Source organism: Vanessa atalanta, chromosome 8 (assembly GCF_905147765.1).
Source record: "Vanessa atalanta chromosome 8, ilVanAtal1.2, whole genome shotgun sequence".
Taxonomy (NCBI): domain Eukaryota; kingdom Metazoa; phylum Arthropoda; class Insecta; order Lepidoptera; family Nymphalidae; genus Vanessa; species Vanessa atalanta.
In genome coordinates, this window is record NC_061878.1 from 4,784,547 (window position 1) to 4,806,528 (window position 21,982).

At 32.5% G+C, this 21,982-nt stretch overlaps 3 protein-coding genes across 3 annotated transcripts; 1 reads left to right on the forward strand and 2 right to left on the reverse strand.

Annotated features, from left to right (window-relative positions):
* Positions 1-503: 503 nt before the first annotated feature.
* Positions 504-10,064, forward strand: LOC125066018 (DNA topoisomerase 3-alpha). The gene is made up of 15 exons (XM_047673898.1): positions 504-840; positions 1,338-1,547; positions 2,142-2,394; positions 2,560-2,730; positions 3,069-3,244; positions 3,708-3,990; positions 4,752-4,963; positions 5,035-5,146; positions 5,395-5,621; positions 5,883-6,018; positions 6,278-6,441; positions 6,789-7,263; positions 8,039-8,270; positions 8,619-8,731; positions 9,540-10,064. Exons 1-15 carry the CDS (start codon positions 667-669, stop codon positions 9,692-9,694), a joined length of 3,093 nt encoding a protein of 1,030 aa, XP_047529854.1. The 5' UTR covers positions 504-666; the 3' UTR covers positions 9,695-10,064.
* Positions 10,065-11,525: 1,461 nt separating this feature from the next.
* Positions 11,526-12,938, reverse strand: LOC125065692 (protein chibby homolog 1). The gene is made up of 2 exons (XM_047673458.1): positions 12,752-12,938; positions 11,526-11,737 (listed from the first exon to the last, which is right to left on the reverse strand). Exons 1-2 carry the CDS (start codon positions 12,933-12,935, stop codon positions 11,526-11,528), a joined length of 396 nt encoding a protein of 131 aa, XP_047529414.1. The 5' UTR covers positions 12,936-12,938.
* Positions 12,939-14,195: 1,257 nt separating this feature from the next.
* On the reverse strand, positions 14,196-21,667 carry LOC125065691 (major facilitator superfamily domain-containing protein 10). Its single transcript, XM_047673457.1, has 8 exons — positions 21,471-21,667; positions 20,798-21,220; positions 19,977-20,135; positions 18,844-19,026; positions 18,322-18,568; positions 16,177-16,368; positions 15,443-15,580; positions 14,196-14,395 (listed from the first exon to the last, which is right to left on the reverse strand). Exons 1-8 carry the CDS (start codon positions 21,471-21,473, stop codon positions 14,301-14,303), a joined length of 1,440 nt encoding a protein of 479 aa, XP_047529413.1. The 5' UTR covers positions 21,474-21,667; the 3' UTR covers positions 14,196-14,300.
* Positions 21,668-21,982: the final 315 nt, after the last annotated feature.

The following is a 21,982-nucleotide window of genomic DNA, read 5'->3' on the forward strand; positions in this document are numbered from 1 at the left end:
AATGTTTATTATAATTTACATATTTATTGACAAGACTAACAACTAACAAATGTTTATTATAAAAATAAATAGTGAAATGTATATAATACATATTATATTTAACAATAATAAGACGGCCACGAAATTTATTATTATTTATTCAAAAATTGATAATCGATATCGAATCGATAACTAAAATATTAAATTTATCATTAATTCCATCTGTTATACAATGAATATCCATTAACCATTAACCAAATGCATACAGTAAATTATTAAGCTCTAGCTGGGTGAATCGGGCTACCTATATGTTGATTTTATCCTACTAACACTACAATTTTGCTTACTTTACCGAATGAAGGTTGTTTATTTGTACTTTTTGTACACGTCTGACTCTTGTATCGTTGTCTATGTCTACGGTCGTTGTCCAATCAACTATCAAGTTTAACTTGTCAATTGTCATTTAGCTGAACTTGTCAAACTTGTGGATAACATGTTTTATTTTTTTTTAGGATTTTGGCGGCAATATTATATATTAAAGTTACTTACTTCATTTTTACGATTTTAGATTTTGTTGAGAGTCGAGACAAGACAATCAAGACATTCAATAAAAGTTTCTGTACATTGTACAACCCTAATGAAGAAAAAAGCATTAAATTAATATTAATCTATTGTTATGATAAAAATATGAAATATCTGTTAAAGAATGACTTTTTACGAAAATTATTATTGGTAAACAATAAGGATCTTGTTATCATATCTCGTTTTAAGACTAAAATAATGAAATACTTAAATGTTGCTGAAAAAAACGATGCCGCTAAAAATATTGCAATGCACTTATCCAGAGGTACTTCAAGACGGGTATGATTCATCTTATCGTTTTTAATAATTTACTTAATTATTATATTCCCTTATTTTTTCATTGTGGTGGTGGTATATATAAAATTTTTGATTATACATGCCCTTATCTTAAATATGGTCATTTGCATGTTACCAAAAATAGCTACAATACCATAAATCCTATCCTATCTTTGTTCTCACTATACATTAAATTAGTGTTCAGGGTGTTGTTCCATCCTAAGCAATGTATCAAAATGATTAATAGAAAAAAAAAACATTCCTCAAAAATGTATATTATTATAGCAGAAATAATTTATCAAAATGGATTAGTTCTTGAGATTCGGCCATACAAGCACTCCAGTTTTATAGTATGAAACATAACATAGATATAACATAAAGTTTATATTTTAAAAGCAATTGCCTTAAAAATATAGTTCATTTATATTACTTTACATTAATAAATTATTGTCTTATCTATATGTATGACTAATATTTATTAAATAACTCTATTGTTTCAGCGGGAAGGATTCTCTCAATTCAATAAAATTTATGAATTTGAGTCCGAGGTTATGGGTCAGAAGTGTCAAATGGTAATGACTTCAGTATCTGGACATCTTTTGGGCTTGGAATTTGTTAGTGCCTATAAACATTGGCAATCTTGTAACCCCTTGTCTCTTTTTGATGCACCTGTTTTCAAACATTGCCCTGAGAATTATGAGAAAATTAAGGTAAAACACATTTTCTAACTTCTCTTTAGTGTTTTATTGTCTGTGTGTGTATTTAACTTTATATGATATTTTTTATTAATCTTTATAAGGATATCGCTTAGTATTTATAACTAATAAATTATTTTACAATTTTTTTTTTTTTATTAATAAACCTAATGCTTAATCATTGTCTATATAAATGGTTTCTTGTTATTAAAAAAATATTTTATTATAGTTCTTTAGTACACAATTATTTCTATTGTGTATCAAAATGATTAATAGAAAAAAATAATTAAGTTTTCCTTGTCACATAATTTTGAATTTTTGTCTCTTCTTAAAATATATCCTTATTATGAGTAGTCTTAAGCTATATGTACATATACACATATCTTTATGACAAAAATATTATATTAATTTACATACTATTTTAGCGATTTATATATGTATATGTGACTTTCTGTTTTACTCCAAAACTTGAATGCCAGATAAGATTTGGATGTTTGGGTCTTAAAATCATTACATCATCCCAAGTGACACTGGTTATAAATTAATACATTCCTTCATTAGGAACAGTTATGTTTTTTATTTTTTAAAGTATTTTTTTTATATTTATAGAAAACTTTAGAAAGAGAAGTGCGTAGCTGTCAAGGCCTTATTATATGGACTGATTGTGATAGAGAAGGTGAAAATATTGGTTTCGAAATCATTGAAGTTTGTACAGCTGTAAAAAGCAGTCTTAAAATATTTAGAGCTAAGTTTTCTGAGATAACATCAGTGTCTGTATGGAGAGCACTGCAGAACCTGACACAACCTAACAAGAATATCAGTGATGCTGTGGATGTGAGACAAGAATTAGATTTACGGATAGGTAGTAAAAATTACAATTATAGCCATACAAAAAAAAATTTTTTTTTAATCTATATTTCATTCCATTTATATGTATAAAATCTACTTTGTTCCAAATCAGACACATTAAGTTTTGTTTATATTTCATAACTACTAAAATTAATTACTTGATATTTTTTATTTTTAGGTGCAGCCTTTACAAGATTTCAAACTCTTAGACTACAAAAAGTATTTCCAGCTACATTAGCACAAAATTTAGTGAGCTATGGGTCCTGCCAGTTCCCGACATTAGGGTTTGTTGTGGAGAGATATAGAGCTATTGAAAACTTTGTTACAGAGATGTTTTGGAAGATAAAAGGTAAAGACTGATAGTAAAATTATTAATGATGCCAGCTTTTTGTATTAGTAAAGTGATTTAATAAAAATGATATTTTAAAAATAAAACAAATAAATTATTGTTTAAATTTTATAAATCAATTTGGGACATCCATAGTCTGCTTGTTGCTCTTTCTTGTACTCAAACAATTATGATATTCATTTTCATACACATTGTGGGGTGTACAGAAAAGTTTATTGGCTACATAACAAGAATTTTAGGGAGATTAACGTTAGTTGATAACATAAATCTCTGGACTATTTTTAGTGTTGTTAGATTGTTTAGATGTTAACTTAAAAATATACTTTATTTATTTATAGTTAACCATACAATGAACAATTTAAGTATTGATTTTTCATGGGAAAGAGTACGACTATTTGACCAGCAAGCCTGTCAAGTGCTGCATGACATATGCATGGAGAACCCACAGGCCAAGGTTACGAATGTGAAAACTAAACCCAAGTCAAAGTGGAGACCCTTACCTTTGGATACAGTGGTATGTTAAATATTAATTATTTTACAACTTAGCAAGTTCAAATAAATAAAAATAAGCATGGACAAAACAGTACAGTACATTTTTATTTATCCATTCAGGTACTTTTGTGTTGTCATTGAACAAAATTTTGAAGTAAAGGTCGAATAAAAATTTTTAATAAACAACTTCATATAATCATATTATAATGAATGATTAGTTTGAATGACATCATATTCTTGTCCATATTTTTATTTAGATGAAATATGTTAGACAGGCATACTAACAGACATATTGACTATTTGTGGTCACTATTGACAGTTCAATTAGATATTAGCAGAAATATTAATGGTTTAAATTCTTTAAGAAATAATGCAGTTTACCTTAATTTAAAAAAAATATCCTAATTTACTGTTACAACCACTAGTTTAATTAAATATTTATTTTCAAAGTAAATCTCATTGATTTGTTGTTTAATGTTTTTCAGGAATTAGAAAAATTAGCATCTCGGAAGTTAAAAATAAATGCCAAAGAGACGATGCGTATAGCCGAAAAACTGTATACGCAAGGTTTTATAAGTTATCCCCGTACTGAGACTAATGAATTTCCCAAGGAAATGAATCTTGGACAACTTGTAGCACACCAGACTGGTGATCCCAATTGGGGAGCATTTGCTCAGAACATACTCGATAGTGGTGGACCTACACCAAGGCAAGGAAATAAAAGTGATAAAGCTCATCCTCCCATACACCCAACTAAATATGCTAGCAGTAAGTAATGTTGTGAAAGTTGATTTCTGTACACATATAAAGTAAACTCAAGACAAAATACTAACATAACATTAGGAAACTTGTATTATATTAATATAATACTAGTTTTAAAATGATTTGTTTATTCCTCATTCAACTCCACTCCACTCTGCTGACAATCTCTTTTCTTCTTATCTGTCAGTTACAATTTAGATAAAAATTAACAAAAAGGACTAACCTGGGTATTGGACTTACAATTATACCACTAGTACTGCTATTATACCACTAGTAATCCATTGTATAATCGAAAATCATATCAGTAAATTTTTACAAGACTTATCTGTCTCCATTCCTACATGAGTATAACAATTAGTAAAAACTAGTAAAATTTTCTATGCTTAAATGTCATTGTCTTTAATTAGATCCCATCTCTTCCCTTTGTATTTAATACCGCGAAAGGTACAACGGTTTTTTTTTATAATAAGTAGGCGGACGGGCCAGCTGATGGTGGTGGTCACCCCTGCCCATAGACATTGACGCTGTAAGAAATAATAACCATTCCCTACATTACACCAATGCGCCACCAATCTTGGGAGTAAAGATGTTATATCCATTGTGCCTGTAGTTAAACAGACTCACTCATCCTTCAAACGTGAACACAACAATACTAAGTGGTAACCACCGAGACGGGCTTGCACATAACCCTGCCACCAAGAATTACAATATCTTTGATAAGTACTAGTTTAAGTGAATTAATCTCACAGCTAGTATTTCTTTTGCAGATTTATCTGGCAACGAGCAGCGTTTGTACGAATTCATAGTGCGGTCGTTCCTCGCATGTTGTTCTAAAGACGCGCAGGGACAGGAGACCACCGTCAACATCGAAGTCGCTAGAGAGGCGTTCAGTGCGAGCGGTCTTATGATTACAGCGCGTAATTATTTGGAAGTATATCCATATGACAAGTGGTCATCCAAAGAGATACATGTTTATGAGGTACTTGTAATTTTTTTTTCAAATGTATAATAATTTGTTGCTTCATAATTCACGTTTTATTTATATTACAGACTGGTCAAATTTTCAATCCAACGAGTATTGATATGCTAGAAGGTAGTACCTCGCCACCAAATCTTTTAACTGAAGCAGACCTCATAGCCCTTATGGAAAAACATGGCATCGGTAAGATTACTAATATTACTTATAGGTAATTACGAACGTCCAGGACGAAATATGAAAGTATGTTTTAACGAAACAAATTAAAAAATAATTACTTTAAAAAAAAAAAAGACAACTCGGTTTTGATTTATAACACAAATGGACGCTGAGAAATATAGTAATAGCAGTCAAGTCAGTATTATAAGTTCAACGATAATTAGTCCTGTGGTCATGTGAAGTCGTATGAACTACTCAACTTCACACGTCGCCAGGCACGGACGCGACGCACGCGGAGCACATCGAGACCATCAAGAGCCGCTCGTACGTGACGCTGGCGGACGCGCACTTCGTGCCCGGCGTGCTGGGCATGGGGCTGGTGGAGGGCTACGACGCCATGGGGCTGGCCCTGGCGCGCCCGCACCTGCGCGCCGCGCTCGAGGCCGACCTGCGCGCCGTGTGCGAGGGCCGCAAGCGCCCCGACCTCGTGCTGGCGGAGCAGGTCGGTGACCGCTGTTCCTCGCCTATACTGGGACCCGCTTAGACCCGAGGTTCCTAATCTTTTCTGTCGCTGAGACCGAGTCATTTCTTTTTTCATGTATTTGTGTGACTTCGCTTTGGCAATATCTTTAATATTATAATAATTTTAATGTGATATATCAGACTGAGATTTCAGATAAAATTAAAGTTTGCCTTAAACGAATGCAAGTTTAACTTTAACCCTGCCGACTGATTTTCAATCATTCATTGCAAATGATTTCAGATAGCAAAATACAAGGAAGTGTATTTGACAGTAACGGCTGAAGCGAATAAAATAGACGAGGCCCTGGCTGGAAGGCTGTCCGAGCAGGCTGTGGAGTACACGCCTACAGTTGAAACCTTTGTGTCTTTGCCTCCAGGTAATATTATTATTATTATATGTCATTTAGATATTCTTGAAAAATAACAGAGAAGTAACCTTGTTAACTTAAGTTATATAACAATAATTCAAACTCAAAATGAAATCAAACAGATTATAAAAATCTGACTAAGAGTTCTACATGTGCAAACTGCTGCCATCTCGGATTTTTTAATACACTTGTTCTAAAAGTTTTTCAGTTATTACTTTCTACGCTTTTGACGATAAAAACTTAAAACAACCCTTTTTTCATATTTTAGTGTTTAAGTGTCCAAAGTGCAATTCCGACATGATTGTAAAACAGCAAAAGAACAACGCCGATAAGTTATATATAAGTTGCATTTCTTTTCCAAAATGCAAGAATGCAGTCTGGCTCCCAACCATAGTGAAAACGATAGACGTTCTTCCCGAGTCTTGCGAATCAGTAAGTTCAAGTTTACCACTATAAAGAGTAGACATATGTATTTCTTGGGCATGGATTTCTTAATTAACAAAAAAAAATTGTACAAAGTTATCAGTTTGTCACAATACCTGATTAGACTAAATTGTTTTCAAAAAATATAATAATTAACCTAACCAAATATATAAAAGCAAATCACGTTTAAACTTTGGTTTGAACATACCGCAATCGTAATCCAGCTGAATATTGGGCAGCTGTCTTACATAAAATGTAAATCAACTAATGGTTTTAAGAAGGCAATCTGTAACATATTCATATCGATTGTAAATCATACTTAAACTATACTCAATAATTTTATTTTTGATTTTCAGTGTGGGCCGAATTATAAGAAATTAAAATTCGAATGGAGAAATAATTCTATAAGCCACATGTACCCGCCGCCATACATCGGTTGTATAGGCGGCTGCGATATGACTTTCCTAGAATTATTAAAAGTTAACATTTCCACTGTTAAAAACGTATCGGGAAATAATAGGGCACTAACTACACAGTCAAATGTAGTCACTACAAGCAATAACAGAAACGCTAATATGATTCAAACGAATACTTCTGTAAGTCGACAAAACATAACAAATCAGCCAAGACAATTTGTACCGCCACCTACTGTAAATAGAACTCAAAATGCAACGAATCCCAGTATAAGTATACCAACTAATAACAATACCACGAATCCTCCCAGATTACAAACAGCGAGTAGCACAGGAAGTGGCGAAGAAAATAATGTTTTCTGTGGCTGTAACAAACCTGCAATATTGCTTACTGTACGGAAACAAAACGCAAATCATGGTAAGATTTATTTCAATTCATTTAAAGTATTTAAATTATACATATTATTAATTTTACTGTTTACTTTTTTGTTTTGTTTACAAAAGAAATATTATTTACAACTACCGCCAACGATTTCTTAAGGTTGCACGCAGAAGGCACTAACTGTATCTTTAGGTCTTGCAGTCTGTTGGATTTGGGATTTTAAATTTTTAATAAGTGGATCCCAAGTGTTAGAAAGTCTCCAACCATCTTCTCTATTGAAGTTCGGATGTTTTTGAATTTCAATAGCCTCGCGTAACATTCTAGGAATGAATCTGTGTTCTCTAGCGAGGATCTGTGGTTTATCAAATCGAATAAAATGGTTAGGTTTATCCAGAGCATGTTCACAGACTGCAGACTTTGAAGAACGCCTATTTTTGACATCTCCTATATGTTCCTTGACCCTTGTTTTCTTTTGTACTTCGAACAGACAAATGTCACCTTAGTCTGCCCGTGACCACGAACACTGCAAAGTGCTCGAAACGTCGGGATGGTAAAATAATTAATATACGCGATTAAATCCGTTAAAAACTAGTTTTATTTCAATGTGTAATAATCGCGAAAATCTAAGACAACATTATGTTATGTGTATTGTTGTGTGTCGTACTATTACTTATTGTTAAATATTTTAAAAATAATTATTAATTAATTTTGAATATTTGTTAAATTATTATTCTATCTATATCAATTATCTAATTGAAACAAAAATACATTTCAACAAATATTCAATATTCATTGATTTTTATAATTGTAGGTAAGAAGTTCTACAAGTGTCCAGCAGGTTTAGATAACGGTGGGTGCGATTTCTTTCTTTGGGCACCTGAGTCAGGAGAAAGTGTTCCAAACCGATCCGAGACATCATCCTCTAGTTCGGGATACCACAGTCACTCCACTGGCACCTGGGGAGAATCATCAAGTTTTCCCACAAATGATACCCATCAGGACGACGATAGCGTAATGTGCAATTGTAATATGCCTTGTAAAAGGTAAGTAATTTATATTTATGTAAATAATTGTACTTAATAATCCCCTCTGGGTAGTACTCACACAAATTAGTGATCCAGTAAAACTACAGGAACGAGAGACATATCATCTTAGTTCTCAAGGTTGACGGTCCATTGTTGATGTAATGAATGGTTAATGGTAATCTCCCAGTGCGAATTTCTATGGGCGGTGGTGACCACTTACCATTAGGTGGCCCACTTGCCTGTCCGTATATACATAAAAGAAATACTAATCTTTAGTATCATAATAACATCATTCTTTGCACACGTATCTTAGATATAATTGATTTTAAGCTTAAAAAAAATTAAATATTATAACGTCTTTTACAGAGTAACAGTCCAGAAAGAGGGACCAAATAAAGGCCGCCCATTTTATGGATGTTCAAAAGACTTCAGCTCGCGATGCACCTTTTTCCAGTGGGCTGACGGTGAAACGAACACAGGTTTGTATTAACTTTATACGAAACATAGGCGAGTTTCATTCACTAATCTCTACGGATAATTCAGTCCTAATGTCTAGTCCTAGTACGAGACATATACAAATATGTCGTACGACCCTCAAAGTTCAAAGTAAACGCTTTAACAATAAAATAAAGACAGACAGATTTGCTGTATATAAGTAACAGTTTTTAAAATAAAATGATTTTTTGGTCTAATGCCAGCAACACGAACTTTTGCGAATTTCGTCGTTGATCGAAACTTCCCAACAAAATAAAATATTATCTACAGCAAAATAACAGAAATAAAAGAAAGAATTCATAATAAAACGTTATGTTTTAAATTTTAAATAAAGTGCGCGTTTATGGAAGTGTTTTGTTCAATGTGTTGCTTTAGTAAGAGGATACTATTGAATTAACCAATCCAATCCAATACATTAATTTTACTTCACTGATAGTATATTATATAACCTGGATGTAATTTCAGGTTATATAATTTACCTTATGCCTCGATCCATTGGAATGAATTACCTAACGCGCATTTATCTAATACTGCTGTGTCAAATTCTTCTAAATGAGTATAAAATGTTGATTAATATATGTGTGATAATAAGTTTTGCGAAGAAATTTCAAATATAAGTTACTATTAATTATGTCTTAACTTTTCTTTCTTCAAATATAGTTTTTTTTTCTTCTTTCGCATATTATTCTTTTCACACATTATATCGACATTAAATAAAAATAAACGTACCCCTAAAAATCAACCTAAATTTAGTTGGAAAAAGTTGCCATCACTGAGTGAGTGTCGTTTCAGAGTGGCGCGGCGCAACGCGCGGCGGCGGGCGCGGGGCGGCGCGAGGGGCGGCGCGCGGTGCGGGGCGGGGCGCGGCGCGCGGGGAGGGCGCGGCGCGGCGCTGCGGTCTGTGTCGGCGCGAGGGACACACGAGAAACCGCTGTCCCGACGCTTAGTACTAGATTACGCCATACGTTGTACATACTGGTAATGTGAGAGTAAACTTTCGCATAGGCAAGGTATTTCGGAAATATAATCAATGTAGTGTATAATGAATATATTTCCGAACCCTTCGCTTATTCAATGAAATTATTGTTTTAATCCTAATGACGCAAATAAGTTGCGAACAAATTTGTACTTTTTTAATGTCAGATAATTCAAACTATCTTATTGTGCCATATTAATAATATTTGCATTTCAAGAAAAAAATGTGATCCAGCAAAATTTATTATTTAGTCTTTCCCTGATAATAAGTCTGTATTCATACAAATAGCCTGTGATACGAGTAATGTTATATTATACTTATATAAAAGAAAGGCTCAAAGTGAACAAACATAGTTTATTCGACTTTAATCAAATTTAACTTAATAGTTAATTTGTATTTTTGTTAATTAAATAAATACCAAAATAATAATGTTGTTTCTTTTGTGTTATGATTATTATATAATACTATTAAATGTATTAAAAAGTAAGGTTATGATGTAATCATTTACTACAGTTCAAACATATAAATTTGAATATCTTATATTTGTATGGTAAATGCCTAATATACTCATAGACTTATAGCTTTAATTTAATACTATATTGCTCCGTATTATAATCTTTCCTTGACATTAAGATATCCTTTTTATGGTTTTTTTATATTAATATTATTTACCTATCTGTATTTTTTTTTGAGAGCCGTGATGGCCCAGTGGTTAGAACACGTGCATCTTAACCGATGATTTTGGGTTCAAACCCAGGCAGGCACCACTGAATTTTCATGTGCTTAATTTGTGTTTATAATTCATCTTGTGCTCGGCGGTGAAGGAAAACATCGTGAGGAAACCTGCATGTGTCTAATTTCAACGAAATTCTGCCACATGTGTATTTCACCAACCCGCATCTGAGCAGCGTGGTGGAATATGCTCCAAACCTTCTCCTCAAGGGAGAGGAGGCCTTTAGCCGAGCAGTGGGAAATTTACAGGCTGCTAATGCTAATGTATTTTTAGTTTATAGTGTGAATTTTCTTGTAAATTAAACCTGGCATAGTCTATAGTTATACCAATTGAAGAAGAAATATTGATAAACAAACCTTAGATCTACGTATTTCATACGATTTGCTGATATTGTGCACTAACAGTTCTTGATTAATATGTCATTATTTATAATTCAACACTATTCCACTTAACGACTTTTATCCACTTTAATTTTCTTCCAAAGTTCAAATAACAGTTTCATCAACGTTCAAAACGCCATTTTTTCGAGAACGAATATCATAGATTCAAGCTCTCGCCAATGATACCGCGTCAAATCGATGATAAGTTATTTATTTGGCTTTTGTTCTCTTGTGGTTGAATTAGATTACTTGTACTATTTTTTATCAAACAGCACGCTTCAACAGCATCTCTTTGGTTACCACAAAACTATCTTGATTTTCTATGAATAATTTGGCAAATGATTCCTTCGAAATTAATATCTGGTGGTGGGGTCGGACTTTCTTTTTTTCTTGTTTACTTAGTAAATCTTGTAGTTGGTGGGCTACGTGGCCTTTACAACGTGCCTGGGTTAAAGGGGAGTAACAAAACTTCGCTTTTAAATTTGAGCAACTCAATTTCCTGTCAACCTGAGTTAGTGATTAGTGTGGACTGATAAGTCTAAATGACTTATGTGTCCGCCATAATCTTATATACTAATTAAAAAAATCAAGGCGATAAGTAGCGACAGGAAACATTGGGTGTGTTTTTTTAAACTAAAACATATATTTAGGTACCTGAAGTCTTAATTACTTTAACGCGCTTACTACAGCTACCATTTCTGCTTTTTACTCTTTGGTTTCAATGATCCCAAGCTTTGAGCTCTTTGCATTTCCTGTTGTTCAGCTTCAATCGTCTTATCCGTCATCATATCGAGTAATATTTCGAATTTTAATCGTAGCATATTATTTTCTTCTTCGAGTTGTTCTAATTCTTTTTTTAGACGAATATTCTCCTTGTGCGCAGCGCCTGCTCTACCTGAAGCTATTAAAAAGGTTTTAATTTTATTTTTTTTAATTTATATTAGTTACCACCTCATAACATATTCTACTTCCGAAAAGCAATATTTATTTATTTTTGGGAATCATAAATCGTGGTATAACACTCAAACATTTGATACCAAAATAAGTCTCATATAAGCCAACAAAGTTTCCACTGTTACATTAAAGTATGGAGTGAACCTAATAAGAACAAGTAATTAGCAGATAATCAAAGTATGTAAAATATGCTTTTTTAAAAAGTAATATAGTTGTGTGTCGGTTTGAAGGGTGATGTTGCAAGCTTATGTACAGGTACAGTCTTAGTTTCCAATGTGGCCGGTGCATTAATATTTCTATGGTAGTGGATTCCACTTAGGATCAGGTTACTTGGTGGTAGGGCTTTATGCAAACCCGTCTGGGTTGGTACCACCCACTCATCAGATATTCTACCGCCAAACAACAGTACTCAGTATTGTTGTGTTCCGGTTTGAAAGGTGAGTGAGCCAGTGTAATTACAAGCACAAGGGACATAACATCTTAGTTCCTACGATGGGTGGCGCATTGGCAATCTAAGGAATGGTTAATATTTCTTACAGTACCATTGTCTATGGGCCGTGGTCACCACCTACCATCATGTGATTCATATGCTCGTTCGCCAACCTATGCCAAAAAAGGTGGCTCATTTGCCAGTCTTACTTAAACGTTAAAATAAATAAATAGCCTAAGTTGTAGAGTGCAGCTTTATTGAAATAATCTTATATCAATTTTTTTTTCACTGCAAATTACTTATATTCGACATTAACACGGGGGTGCAACGTGGTTCTTCTTTTATAATAGATTTTGAATAAGCAAATATAAGAATGAAAATATTGAGTCGAAAGTTTGTTATTTTAAATATTCGAAAGGGAAACGTAAATATTAGACTCTACGAAGATGGAAATAGGGTAGAGAGATCTTGAAAGGCAGAACCTTCTGTAGGTTCTGGGGAATATTGGATAAAATACTGTCAAATTATTACCAGGTATCCATTGTCCTTCTTCGAAAGACAATTCAAAATCTCCTAATTTCAATTTGAGCGGTTCTATATCAATAGACAATTCTCTCGATGCGTAATCACTGCCTAATTCATTTTTTATAACACAAGTGTCTTGTTTTCTAACAGGAATAGTTTTTGGTGAAAATTTATTACTAAATAATGGCATTTTATTAAGTTTTGTTTTAGCAACTATACCGTATGAGCTAATGCGCTCTTTGTATTTGTTGTCGACAATAAAGTTGCTATGGTAACGACTTTCATTAATGAAGTAGTAAGTATTAGGCTCGGTCTATATAATACTTTTTGACATATTCTGCCTCGACATTAGGTATATTGAGTAATTTTATCTTGTTAATTAAATTTAAATTTTTCGCGCTCTGACGCGAGATTTTTACAAAATATTATCATCATTAGGTACATAGTATGAAACAAAGTCGCTTACCGCTGTCTGTCCCTATGTATGCTTAGATCTTTAAAATTACACAACGGATTTTGATTTGCCTTTTTGTAATAGATAAATTGATTCAAGAGGAAGTTTTATATGCATAATACATGCACAATTTAATAGAGAAACACTGATAATTTAGAGGTTTCTGAAGTGATGTGGTTAATAAACACATTTTTTGCGCTTGCATTGCAATTGGTGGCTGAACCCTACGAGATAGGGCAAAATAATTACTTAGAGTATTGTACACCTTAAAAAGCTCTTTAAGAAAGTCCGCGTTGTTCATCTCATCTATCTGTTAGGGATAACCCACAGTAACCAGTTTTTATCCTTTACTTTTTACGAAATAAGAAAAAGGAATAATGGCTTATTTTCGAAACGAGTTTAAACAATACAGCATACATCCTTATCCAATTAAGTACCTTAAATAAATACATTGTGAATTTCATATACATCCATAATGCCCACAGCATGCAATTTAAATAAAGATATTACATATTTAAAACGCAGGGACATAGCGGTTTGTATTGTCTAATGACTGAAAAACTGTGGACGTTGTAAGACATTGTGTAGTATATTTAGTATTAGCATTGCCCGTGCGAAGCCGGGGCGGGTCTCTAGTATATTTATATAAATAGTATGGTAATTTGTAACTTGACATCTGCTATCTTTTATATTACATATGATATTACGTAAAATAGTCCGCAGGTGGTTATAGACTTTTAATTTATTTACTCTCGATAATCATTAGTTAGTTGAATATAAAGGAAATAGGTGCGTGGCGTGGCGTTGTTCTTACGTATAGATAGATACGCTGGGATATACATTACATAAGCCGTCCATGACTTTAGTAATCTAGCCTACTTTTAATTTGTGAAATCATATGAAGTAATTTATTTGATAATAAAACAAGAAATTGTATTATTAATAATTTAATACTGTTTTATTCGAGATTAATTACAAAAAATACTCAAAATACAATATGGTAGTAACAAAAAGTGTTCATAATAAATATTATCTTACATTATAAATTTAACGTATTATATTACTTTTGATGTAAAGGTAAAAAAGACATAATTATTGTGTTCAGTGTGTTTTGAGCTTAACTAACATCACAGCTGGCAATATGAGGACGATTGATCCGATTGTGTACGTTGTAGCGGCGCCAGAACACCAATAAACTAGAAAAAGAAAAATACATTAAACAAAATAAGTAGGTATGATAATTACTTAATAATATTGTAAACATTTATTTTACGTATAGCAACACCACAGTCAGTTCAGTCAGTTGGTTGGTTGGTTTTAAAAATATACAGATAGGAATTATTAAAAAAAAATCTCCAGATAATAACAGACGCAATTTTTTATAATGTAATTGCATCACATTTGTAATTTGTATTTACCTCTCGCAATAAATATATTCTTCAAGTAACTTAATGATAAGTATATTTACGCCATGCTTAAAAAAAAAATCAGTTGATTATAACTAAATGAATAAAAAAAAAACTATTACCTCTACTTTTGAAATTAGTTATTAATTACATCTAAACAATTAGTTTTTTGGAAAAACACGGAAAAATCGAATGCCATCCTTGATAAACTTTTTTTACGATTTAATAAAACAGTATTTACGTTTTCGAATATACTAATTGTTTTCTTTACCAATCTAAGGAGCGAACTTGAAGTGGCACATATTTATCTCCTTCGACGCCCGGCTTTGATCTGCATATATGATTATAACGAATTGACATGATATCTATCATGGTCGAGGTCTAGAAAATAATCTGTTATTTATCATGGATACTTGAAAAACTGGTGTTTTCAATGTCGACGAAGTTGATATCAGAACTTTGGATTAAATTGTAGGGAGAATAGTGTCGCTTTTCTTAATACTTAGATTATTTATATATCTAGTTAGAGTATCACATTACAAAATAATTTAAACAAACAAGCCAACTTTATTATCTTGGTGTGCGTGACCGTTACGCTTGACACTCTAAGCATTTACTAGTGTATAAATGTGTATCAATATGTACTAAGAGGAAAACTGTTGGAAAATATTTTTTTTCGTAGCTTTCTCCGCTTTGACAGTCAATAGAGACTTATAAATAATCAAAGGATATGTAATAGATATACAGCAGAGCTAACGCATGGAACCTTTTCCGATTGAAATGGGTCGTGTATGTAATAAAGGTCTCGGCGAGCCGTCGTTATATGGCGGCGAGTACCTGCGGAGGCGAGCAGCGGGCCGGCGGCGCGCGCGAGGGCGCCGAGCGAGCGCAGCGCGCCCAGCACGGCGCCGCGCCCCGCGCCCGCCGCCTGCGTCGTGGCCAGCGCCGTCATGCACGACACCGCGAACGCCGTGGCTGCGTAACGACACATCACATATAAAACCTGGTGTTAGGGCTTTGTGCTAGCCCGTCTGGGTAGGTACCACCTACTCATCAGATATTCTACCGCTAAACAGCAGTACCTAGAATTGTTGTGATCCGGTTTGAAGGGTGAGTGAGCCAGTGTAACTACAGGCACAAGGGACAAAACATCTCAGTTCCCAATCTTGGTGGCGTATTGGCGGTGTGAGGAACGGTTATTTGTGAATATTTCTTATAGCGCCATTGTATAATATGCTTACTATAAAAACGAACCAAATCTTTGGGTGAGCTGCTGATCTAGCTAGATAGCCGTGCAAACTATATTTTAAGGAGAAACAGTTTATAGTATAACTAAATAAATTATGTTGACAAATATATTACATTCTACTAACGATGATTTTAATTCTAAGCATATCTGTTACTAAAAAAATATAGAAAAAAATGCAATAATATATAATTTGTGTAATGTGAATCCTGTGTGATTGTGAGACGACGATTATGTGTTTTACATGTTTTTGATAAAAATCATTTATAGCGATACCATGAACTATCATGACAAACTTCATTATAAATTATATAGTTCAACTTACACACAGCAAACAGCACTAAGCCTGCCCAGAGCCACACGATAGGTGAAAAAATTGGTGGTCGTTGTACGGCTGCGAACGCTACACATATGAAGGAAAACGGCGTCAATATGAGCGCTAGTTTTGCTGCGCGCTCGGCTCCACGCGCGCTCAGACGCCGAGCAGCCCCGCCCTGCAGTACCGCCATTATAAAACCTGTTGGGGATTAATAACAAAAATTAATGTTTAAGTACAAATTATTTTTTATGTCCACATTAATCATATTCAAGATGGTACCGGACGTTAAACACGTCATGGTCTATTTGTCGAAAAATGTTTCCAATTAAAAAGATAAATCGAGATTGTTTGTATGTTACGCTTTCATGTCTCCTCAACCGATCATAATGAAATTTTACATAAACTAGGGGCACAAAAATTGGCATGACCGCTAAACCGAGCGAAGCTGCGTGCGTAATCTACTTAAGGCCACGCCTTACATGCCAGTTATATACATGAAATATCTTCGTTTGAGTTACATTGTTTCTTTTTCTCTTTTTATTATATAATATATGTTAAGCTACATCATATACATAGGTAGGAATAGAATTAAATATGCAAAGTATCCTCTGAATTTATTATTATCACGTGTTTTTTTTATTTAAAATACTAATAGAACGAGATACACAGGTTATGTAAAACATTACTATAATATATTAAATTTAATTGCAGATAAATAAAAAAATTATGTTCGTTTATTGACGGCACTGTTATATAATACTATCGCTCTATAGCATACATAATATGTATATGATATTTATACATATTATCTATGGTATAGAGCAGCGTTGCAGAACTATCGATAGTTTGACTATCGATAGTTGACCTCGAAAACTATTCAGGATATCGATAGTACTATCGATATATCGTATTGATCAATACTATCGATACTATCGATAGTATCGTATTGATCAATACTATCGATACTATCGATAGTATCAATATTATTGCTTATGGGAAGCTATCGATAGTATTGACACGTGACAATACTATCGATAGTATCGCTTACACCTTAACTATCGATAGTCTATCGATAGTCTATCAATAGTGGACTATCGATATGAAACACTAGTATAGACTACTATTTAATATAAAAGGTCATCCGATACACGCTTTCCAACAAATAGTCCTCTGGCGTACTATCAAAAAGACATTTTACCGGAATTAAGAGTAAGGACCGATCATAATAAATTTACCTAGATTGTAAACAGTTGAAAAAATATTATACGTTTTATTGTTTATTAAATGCACCGTTCTTAATAGTTCGACAGTTTACAATCTGTCTACATTTATTAAAATAAAGGTCCATAAGGTTTTTATTGATATTATATATTTGTTGACCTCTACAGCAACAATTTCTAATTATCTCATTGGTTAAAATCGGTGCGGCTTAGGTTTTAGACTGTAAATTGTTATTCACGTAATTACAAGATAAATACACTGGTACATATTGGTAACAATGTAGTCAGCAGTACAAGAGAAAGTAAATCGTTTTACAATAAGTAATTGAAATTCACTTTCTCGTCTGTTGATTAGTATAGCGAATTGCGTATTTAACGATTTTTTAAAAAATAAAGACACATATATATTCCAGTGGTCTTGTGCTAAAAAGGGAAAAGTCGATTTGTAAGTGAAATGCAAAACACTATTTTCCAAATTATTTGAAAAGTATCAACTATTTGTGACGAATCTACAGATTATTTAATCATAATTATAAAAAAAAGATATGTCACCTGTTTTAAGTCTATAGAAAAAAAAAGATTAATAATGTTAAATTAAATTCTAGGAATATTAAATACAGTACCATACCATAGCATTATAATATACATTATTAATCTTTATTCAGTCTGTGGAGTTAGTAAGTAATCACTAATTATAGCATTAGATTGTTATGGGAACAATGTATTAACGGTGCAAGAAATGGTTAACGTAACGTGACCTTTTTAAAATAAACAAATAAAATTTGGGTTGTCTGGAAGAAATGGCTACTTAGCCATAAGGCCGCCCGTTGTACTCTACAATAATATTTAAATTTTTCTTGTAATATATTTTAATCTGTATCTTGTGGTGCACAATAAAGTATAAATAAATAAATAATAATAAAGCTCTCACCTATGACGAGAAACATTTTTCCTTGTTGCATCGCCGTATATCCAAATGTATGATGAGTAAGGAATGTTATAGTAAATTCAAGTCCAGAATAAATAAATAGATATATAAAATAAATCAGTCCTAGTCTCGATAATATTTTGTTTTGATGAGCAGTTAGATTCTTAACAGCTGTGAATCTTAGTAAATGCCATGGAGATATGAAATCTATTGCTTTAGACAGTGAAAGAGAGAGGGGAGTCCTCTTATCCTGCAAAAAAAAAAGAATTGCCATAATATACTTACTACAAATATTAGAAATTTATGTCAAGAAATTGCAATTATTTTTAGTGTGGTTAGTATTATTTTCAACGTGAATAGGATTTTAATTCATTTGTTTATGATAACCATATAAACAATTAATACATATGTTCAAGATGAATTTATTTGAAATAAAATATTTCGATATGTAATATAACAACAGTTTTAGCATAATGAGAAATTGATACTTAGAAAAGAAATATTATTTAAATTAAAAATACAAACCTTTGAAAGTGTTTCAGGTATAAAAAATGTGACAAGAGCAACATTAGCAAGTGAAAGAGAGAGTGCATACAATGCTGGTCTCTCGCCCCATAGACCTGAGGATAAGTCGGTGTTCTTGGCAAACCAAGCCCCAGCCAAAGGACCCACAATGAAACCAATAGAAAATGCCAATCCTACGAGTGCCTGAAATGTTTTTTTTTTTTAATTAAACGTCAATTTTTTTTGTTACAAAATATGTATGTGATTAAAGTAATAATAAAGCTATAGTTTATCATATTTGCAATTGAAAATCATTGATACAATCATATTGTAAACTTGATAGAACAAGATCGAAGACAAAATGATAGGTAAAGTAAAGACTTCATTCAAGTTAAATACAGTTTAGTAATAGCCCGTAAGTGACATTCTGGACCTCTTTTTCCTGTGAAGAAGAATTTTTGGAACTTATACTACTAATATTGTGCTTACCAACCCTCACTATTTTAGTGAATGATACATATTCTACAATTTCAACCGACCCAGGCGTGTTATAAAATACTATTTTCCTTGACTTTGAGATGAGATTAATGTATAATCACATAATGTTACTTTTTCGTAATTATTTTTCATATTAAAACCTGCAAGACATCTACAATGTACAGCCATGCCTTAGATTACTTCGTATCTTAATATGACCGTCGATCCACGGTAATCCGGCCTCTAGCTAATCCACCGCCCATTGTAATCCGTCATGTCTATTATTATTGAATATTTTTTTGACAATCTTTACTAATGTCGATAATGCAAAATTGAGCAGGTTACAACTTGAACGCGCCACTATTGAGCTTGACGCGTTTTTTGTTTCGATTCTGAATTGCTTAGTTGAAGTATGCTGAATAAATCTTATTTGATCTGTAATTTTTAGGATTGAAAGGTATTCTTTTGCAAAAAATTATGGACTATAGGTGGGATCTTAGGTAGTACTCTATAATCCGAAAAATTGATAGCCCGACAATGCCCTGCACTTCTTGTGCCTTGAATTAAAATTCATAATTTAAAATACTGATGATGCACACACATTTTAAATAAACTCGACTGGGTCGCTTTACAGTTAATATGTTACATTTTTAATTGGATTAAATAAAGTAACTTACCATTCCTCTTGCTCTTGTCTTTTCGTCCGATGCATCAGTGACAACAGCCATACTTAGGCTCACATTTGCTTTACTCAATCCACCTATGAATCTGGCCAGCACAAACAAGCTGAATGTACTTGCATAACTCCATAAGCCATGAGATATTGCTATACCAATCTACAAAATAAATTATACCACATATTGAAAATTAATATCTATTATATTTAAATTTGCTTGCTTTATTCGATTGAAATATTTTATGTTAAAAAAATTATAAAGTTATTAATTCATCTCATGCTTGGCGGTGAAGGAAAACATCGTGAGGAAACCTGCATCTGTCTAATTTCCACGAAATTCTGCCACATGTGTATTCCACCAACCCGCATTGGAGCAGCATGGTGGAATATGCTCCAAACCTTCTTCTCAAAGGGAGAGGAGGCCTTAGCCCAGCAGGGGGAATTTTACAGGTTGCTAATGTATGTTAAAAAATGAAAATGGTACAACATAAAATAAAATTAATGTAATTTTTAAAATTTAAATACTTATCTTTTTTATTTAATTAAGGCAATCTAGTTAATTAATGTTAATTAAACCAATAATTACTTAAAATACATCCTTCATTTTATCTGCTTATATGTTATAAGCAGATAAAATGAAGGATGTATTCAAGGAATATCATAATAATAAATTTAGAGTAAATGAATTTAGAATTTTTCTATTATCTATAAATATCATATTTATCTTTAAGTACCTGATATGTCAATAATCTTCATAACTCAAGTGTGCATAAGGTTAAGATGTTTTTAGTCTATTTCTTTTGGAAAAATTAAAATACTTACTAAGCAAATTAGAAGCATTGGTTTTCTTCCATAGGCATCTGAAAGACTGCCAACAATCGGGCTTGTAAGAAATTGTAGAAAACTATACATAGATCCCAGTGCGCCTCCGAACAGAACTGATGAAAACCGGTCAGGGGCTCCAGTTAACTTTTGAAATCTTTGTACGGCATGGAGCAGCCATGTATAAAGTGTATTGGAATTGCCTTCTTTTTTGTCATAATAATCCAATAGAGAAGGCAAGAGTGGCAAAATCATGGTAAAAGCTAAGAGATCCAGGAGGAGTGATACAAATATTAATCCTATTACTTTGCCATTACTTTTTTTCTTTTCATCCTTAGTTTTTAAATCTTTATCACTAGTGTTTGCAATTTCATTTTTTTTATCCTTCCTTTGCCTAACTTCGCCATTTGTTTCCAAGGAATCCTAAGAAACATATTTTTTATAGAAAGTGAACACACAATACACATGGTGACTTTGGTTTATATTTGAATGGCTAATAATACTAATAACATTAAATAAAAAAATATCCAATTTAGAAAATTTATTAATCTTTTAGAATAAGTCACTACCGTTTTTTAGAAATAAAATAAAAAACATATATATTTGAATCCCAGTAAGCAAAATATGATTTATAAATCGAATTAAAGTATATATTAAAAATAAAATTACATACCATTATTTGAAGAACACAAAAAATACTTTAAATCCGGATTCTTTTTGACAGATCACTGAAGCCATTTAGGTAGTTATTTAAATACAATCCCGTCTCACTACCGGATTAAACTTTCACTTTCAACTTTTCAAGTTGTTGTACAAGACTCGCTTCTTTCTTGAGCCTTCAGTGTTGACTTGACTTAATAGTCAATAGCAATGCCAATAACTCCAATAAGAATTGAAACTTGTCAGCTGTCACTTAAGAGTATACAGAGTGTTAACTAAGTTTTAGAGATGCCATATGAGCGAATATGAAATATATGTGATGAATTCTTTAAAGTATTCGATTGTTTAATTTATCCATAATTAATTTGAATGAAAATCATTCTATAAGTTTTATAATAAACTCAATTTATGTATTATGTTTAACAATAATAAATTATACTTTGTTAATACTTTTAAAAGTCATACGGAGTCACCTATTGCTTTTGAATTCCATTAATAAATTAAAATATTGATATATTATTGTCG